General features: G+C 47.8%; 1 protein-coding gene across 4 annotated transcripts in view; it reads left to right on the forward strand.

Annotated features, from left to right (window-relative positions):
* Positions 1 to 5,478, forward strand: part of LOC139402756 (2-aminomuconic semialdehyde dehydrogenase-like) — a 56,765-nt gene extending 51,287 nt beyond the window's left edge. For 2 of the 4 annotated variants that reach the window (XR_011633266.1, XR_011633265.1), the window contains exons 7-8: positions 4,142 to 4,917; positions 4,959 to 5,478. Coding sequence is in view for 2 of the 4 variants with exons in the window: in XM_071146674.1 (XP_071002775.1) it covers positions 4,142 to 4,594 (453 nt within the window). In the remaining 2 variants the exon portion in view is untranslated. Of the gene's footprint in view, positions 1 to 4,141 lie in introns of all 4 variants that reach the window. The other 2 variants (XM_071146674.1, XM_071146673.1) reach the window with 2 other exon arrangements.
* The last annotated feature ends 522 nt before the right edge of the window (positions 5,479 to 6,000 follow it).

Below are 6,000 nucleotides of genomic sequence, written 5' to 3' on the forward strand. Positions count from 1 at the left end.
CTGACCCTGGTCTGTGTTATGGTTATATTAACATATACACCTGTCTAACCTGTCCCTCCCCATCCAGGTATGTAGCTTCCTGACCCTGGTCTGTGTTATGGTTATATTAACATATACACCTGTCTAACCTGTCCCTCCCCCATCCAGGTACGTAGCTTCCTGACCCTGGTCTGTGTTATGGTTATATTAACATATACACCTGTCTAACCTGTCCCTCCCCCATCTAGGTACGTAGCTTCCTGACCCTGGTCTGTGTTATGGTTATATTAACATATACACCTGTCTAACCTGTCCCTCCAGGTACGTAGCTTCCTGACCCTGGTCTGTGTTATGGTTATATTAACATATACACCTGTCTAACCTGTCCCTCCCCCATCTAGGTACGTAGCTTCCTGACCCTGGTCTGTGTTATGGTTATATTAACATATACACCTGTCTAACCTGTCCCTCCCCCATCTAGGTACGTAGCTTCCTGACCCTGGTCTGTGTTATGGTTATATTAACATATACACCTGTCTAACCTGTCCCTCCCCATCCAGGTATGTAGCTTCCTGACCCTGGTCTGTGTTATGGTTATATTAACATATACACCTGTCTAACCTGTCCCTCCCCCATCTAGGTACGTAGCTTCCTGACCCTGGTCTGTGTTATGGTTATATTAACATATACACCTGTCTAACCTGTCCCTCCCCATCTAGGTACGTAGCTTCCTGACCCTGGTCTGTGTTATGGTTATATTAACATATACACCTGTCTAACCTGTCCCTCCAGGTACGTAGCTTCCTGACCCTGGTCTGTGTTATGGTTATATTAACATATACACCTGTCTAACCTGTCCCTCCCCCATCTAGGTACGTAGCTTCCTGACCCTGGTCTGTGTTATGGTTATATTAACATATACACCTGTCTAACCTGTCCCTCCCCCATCCAGGTACGTAGCTTCCTGACCCTGGTCTGTGTTATGGTTATATTAACATATACACCTGTCTAACCTGTCCCTCCAGGTACGTAGCTTCCTGACCCTGGTCTGTGTTATGGTTATATTAACATATACACCTGTCTAACCTGTCCCTCCAGGTACGTAGCTTCCTGACCCTGGTCTGTGTTATGGTTATATTAACAAATACACCTGTCTAACCTGTCCCTCCCCCATCTAGGTACGTAGCTTCCTGACCCTGGTCTGTGTTATGGTTATATTAACATATACACCTGTCTAACCTGTCCCTCCCCCATCTAGGTACGTAGCTTCCTGACCCTGGTCTGTGTTATGGTTATATTAACATATACACCTGTCTAACCTGTCCCTCCCCCATCCAGGTACGTAGCTTCCTGACCCTGGTCTGTGTTATGGTTATATTAACATATACACCTGTCTAACCTGTCCCTCCCCCATCCAGGTACGTAGCTTCCTGACCCTGGTCTGTGTTATGGTTATATTAACATATACACCTGTCTAACCTGTCCCTCCCCCATCCAGGTACGTAGCTTCCTGACCCTGGTCTGTGTTATGGTTATATTAACATATACACCTGTCTAACCTGTCCCTCCCCCATCCAGGTACGTAGCTTCCTGACCCTGGTCTGTGTTATGGTTATATTAACATATACACCTGTCTAACCTGTCCCTCCCCCATCCAGGTACGTAGCTTCCTGACCCTGGTCTGTGTTATGGTTATATTAACATATACACCTGTCTAACCTGTCCCTCCCCCATCCAGGTACGTAGCTTCCTGACCCTGGACTGTGTTATGGTTATATTAACATATACACCTGTCTAACCTGTCCCTCCAGGTACGTAGCTTCCTGACCCTGGTCTGTGTTATGGTTATATTAACATATACACCTGTCTAACCTGTCCCTCCCCCATCTAGGTACGTAGCTTCCTGACCCTGGTCTGTGTTATGGTTATATTAACATATACACCTGTCTAACCTGTCCCTCCCCCATCCAGGTACGTATCTTTGTGACCCTGGTCTGTGTTATGGTTATATTTAACATATACACCTGTCTAACCTGTCCCTCCAGGTACGTAGCTTCCTGACCCTGGTCTGTGTTATGGTTATATTAACATATACACCTGTCTAACCTGTCCCTCCCCCATCCAGGTACGTAGCTTCCTGACCCTGGTCTGTGTTATGGTTATATTAACATATACACCTGTCTAACCTGTCCCTCCCCCATCCAGGTACGTAGCTTCCTGACCCTGGTCTGTGTTATGGTTATATTAACATATACACCTGTCTAACCTGTCCCTCCCCCATCCAGGTACGTAGCTTCCTGACCCTGGTCTGTGTTATGGTTATATTAACATATACACCTGTCTAACCTGTCCCTCCCCCATCCAGGTACGTAGCTTCCTGACCCTGGTCTGTGTTATGGTTATATTAACATATACACCTGTCTAACCTGTCCCTCCCCCATCCAGGTACGTAGCTTCCTGACCCTGGTCTGTGTTATGGTTATATTAACATATACACCTGTCTAACCTGTCCCTCCCCCATCCAGGTACGTAGCTTCCTGACCCTGGTCTGTGTTATGGTTATATTAACATATACACCTGTCTAACCTGTCCCTCCCCCATCTAGGTACGTAGCTTCCTGACCCTGGTCTGTGTTATGGTTATATTAACATATACACCTGTCTAACCTGTCCCTCCCCCATCCAGGTACGTAGCTTCCTGACCCTGGTCTGTGTTATGGTTATATTAACATATACACCTGTCTAACCTGTCCCTCCAGGTACGTAGCTTCCTGACCCTGGTCTGTGTTATGGTTATATTAACATATACACCTGTCTAACCTGTCCCTCCCCCATCTAGGTACGTAGCTTCCTGACCCTGGTCTGTGTTATGGTTATATTAACATATACACCTGTCTAACCTGTCCCTCCCCATCCAGGTACGTAGCTTCCTGACCCTGGTCTGTGTTATGGTTATATTAACATATACACTTGTCTAACCTGTCCCTCCAGGTACGTAGCTTCCTGACCCTGGTCTGTGTTATGGTTATATTAACATATACACCTGTCTAACCTGTCCCTCCCCCATCCAGGTACGTAGCTTCCTGACCCTGGTCTGTGTTATGGTTATATTAACATATACACCTGTCTAACCTGTCCCTCCCCCATCCAGGTACGTAGCTTCCTGACCCTGGTCTGTGTTATGGTTATATTAACATATACACCTGTCTAACCTGTCCCTCCAGGTACGTAGCTTCCTGACCCTGGTCTGTGTTATGGTTATATTAACATATACACCTGTCTAACCTGTCCCTCCCCCATCCAGGTACGTAGCTTCCTGACCCTGGTCTGTGTTATGGTTATATTAACATATACACCTGTCTAACCTGTCCCTCCCCCATCTAGGTACGTAGCTTCCTGACCCTGGTCTGTGTTATGGTTATATTAACATATACACCTGTCTAACCTGTCCCTCCCCCATCCAGGTACGTAGCTTCCTGACCTTGGTCTGTGTTATGGTTATATTAACATATACACCTGTCTAACCTGTCCCTCCCCCATCCAGGTACTTAGCTTCCTGACCCTGGTCTGTGTTATGGTTATATTAACATATACACCTGTCTAACCTGTCCCTCCCCCATCCAGGTATGTAGCTTCCTGACCCTGGTCTGTGTTATGGTTATATTAACATATACACCTGTCTAACCTGTCCCTCCAGGTACGTAGCTTCCTGACCCTGGTCTGTGTTATGGTTATATTAACATATACACCTGTCTAACCTGTCCCTCCCCCATCCAGGTACGTAGCTTCCTGACCCTGGTCTGTGTTATGGTTATATTAACATATACACCTGTCTAACCTGTCCCTCCAGGTACGTAGCTTCCTGACCCTGGTCTGTGTTATGGTTACATTAACATATACACCTGTCTAACCTGTCCCTCCCCCATCTAGGTACGTAGCTTCCTGACCCTGGTCTGTGTTATGGTTATATTAACATATACACCTGTCTAACCTGTCCCTCCAGGTACGTAGCTTCCTGACCCTGGTCTGTGTTATGGTTATATTAACATATACACCTGTCTAACCTGTCCCTCCCCCATCCAGGTACGTAGCTTCCTGACCCTGGTCTGTGTTATGGTTATATTAACATATACACCTGTCTAACCTGTCCCTCCCCCATCCAGGTACGTAGCTTCGTGACCCTGGCTCGGTCGGAGGGTGCCACGGTGCTGTGTGGGGAAGGCGAGGACCCGCTGGTGCTCCCGCAACGTAACACCAGCGGCTACTTCATGCGTCCCACCGTCATCGCCGGCGTAGCTGAGTCGTCCCGTGTGATGCAGGACGAGATCTTCGGCCCCGTCGTCTGCGTCAACCCCTTCGACGGTGAAGACGATGCTGTCGCTAAGGGCAACGGGGTACGCTATGGCCTGGCGGCGACTGTGTGGACGCGTGATGTCGGGCGAGTGCACCGGGTGGCGAGGAGGTTAGAGGCGGGGCTTGTCTGGACCAACTGTTGGCTGGTCAGAGACCTGAACCTACCGTTCGGAGGCATGAAGAACTCAGGGGTGGGGAGGGAAGGAGGGAGGGATAGCTATCACTTCTTTACGGAGGTGAAGACCATCACTGTTAAACACTGAGAGGATGGAGGGGAAAATGTTTCTGTTGGTGTGTGTGTGTGGTCTTGTTGTTCTTTCCTCATGATCCCCAAATTAACATTTGCCACGTCCCCACGAGGACAATGGCTATTTTACACTTAGGGGTTAGGTTTAGGCTTAGAGTTACAATTAGGGTTAGGCATTAGAGTTAGGGGCTAGGAGTTAGGGGTTAGAAGTTAGGGTTAGGAGTTAGGGTTAGGCATTAGGGTTAGAAGTTAGGATTAGGGGTTAGGTGTTAGGGTTAGGAGTTAGGTTTAGGAGTTAGAGTTAGGCATTAGGGTTAGGAGTTAGGGGCTAGGGGTTAGGTGCTAGGAGTTAGGCATTAGGGCTAGGAGTTAGGGGCTAGGAGTTAGGGGCTAGACGTTAGGGTTAGGAGTTAGGGTTAGGCATTAGGGTTAGAAGTTAGGATTAGGGGTTAGGTGTTAGGGTTAGGAGTTAGGTTTATGAGTTAGGGTTAGGCATTAGGGTTAGGAGTTAGGTGCTAGGGGTTAGGTGCTAGGAGTTAGGCATTAGGGTTAGGGGTTAGGATTAGGGTTTAGGAGTTAGGATTAGGGGTTAGGATTAGGGTTTAGGAGTTAGGGTTTGGGGTTAGGAGTTAGGATTAACGGATAGTAGTTAGGGGTTAGGAGTTAGAGGTTAGGGGTTAGAGGTTAGGGTTAGAGGTTAGGGGTTAGAGGTTAGGGGTTAGAGGTTAGGGTTAGAGGTTAGAGATTAGGGTTAGAGGTTAGAGGTTAAGGTTAGGTGTCTCGCTCAAATGACTGTTTTGTTTTATGACATGAGTTGTTTCATGATTATTTTCCTCACACATCCCCTTCGAGGCAATAAAGCTTTCTGTCTGGATGACTTTCATCTTGCAATCACACCTACACTTGTTTTTTCTTTCTGGTTCTGCGGGAGAGGGAGACAGGTATGTAGAGGGAGACAGGTAGGTAGAGGGAGACAGGTAGGTAGAAGGAGACAGGTAGGTAGAGGGAGACAGGTAGGTAGAGGGAGACACGTATGTAGAAGGAGACAGGTAGGTAGAGGGAGACAGGTATGTAGAAGGAGACAGGTATGTAGAGGGAGACATGTATGTAGAAGGAGACAGGTAGGTAGAGGGAGACAGGTAGGTAGAGGGAGACAGGTAGGTAGAGGGAGACAGGTAGGTAGAGGGAGACAGGTATGTAGAAGGAGACAGGTAGGTAGAGGGAGACAGGTATGTAGAAGGAGACAGGTAGGTAGAGGGAGACACGTATGTAGAAGGAGACAGGTAGGTAGAGGGAGACAGGTAGGTAGAGGGAGACAGGTAGGTAGAGGGAGACAGGTAGGTAGAGGGAGACAGGTAGGTAGAGGGAGACAGGTAGGTAGAAGGAGACAGGTAGGTAGAGGGAGACATAGAGGAAGGGAGA

Source organism: Oncorhynchus clarkii, unplaced genomic scaffold (genome assembly GCF_045791955.1).
Source record: "Oncorhynchus clarkii lewisi isolate Uvic-CL-2024 unplaced genomic scaffold, UVic_Ocla_1.0 unplaced_contig_6721_pilon_pilon, whole genome shotgun sequence".
Classification (NCBI taxonomy): domain Eukaryota; kingdom Metazoa; phylum Chordata; class Actinopteri; order Salmoniformes; family Salmonidae; genus Oncorhynchus; species Oncorhynchus clarkii.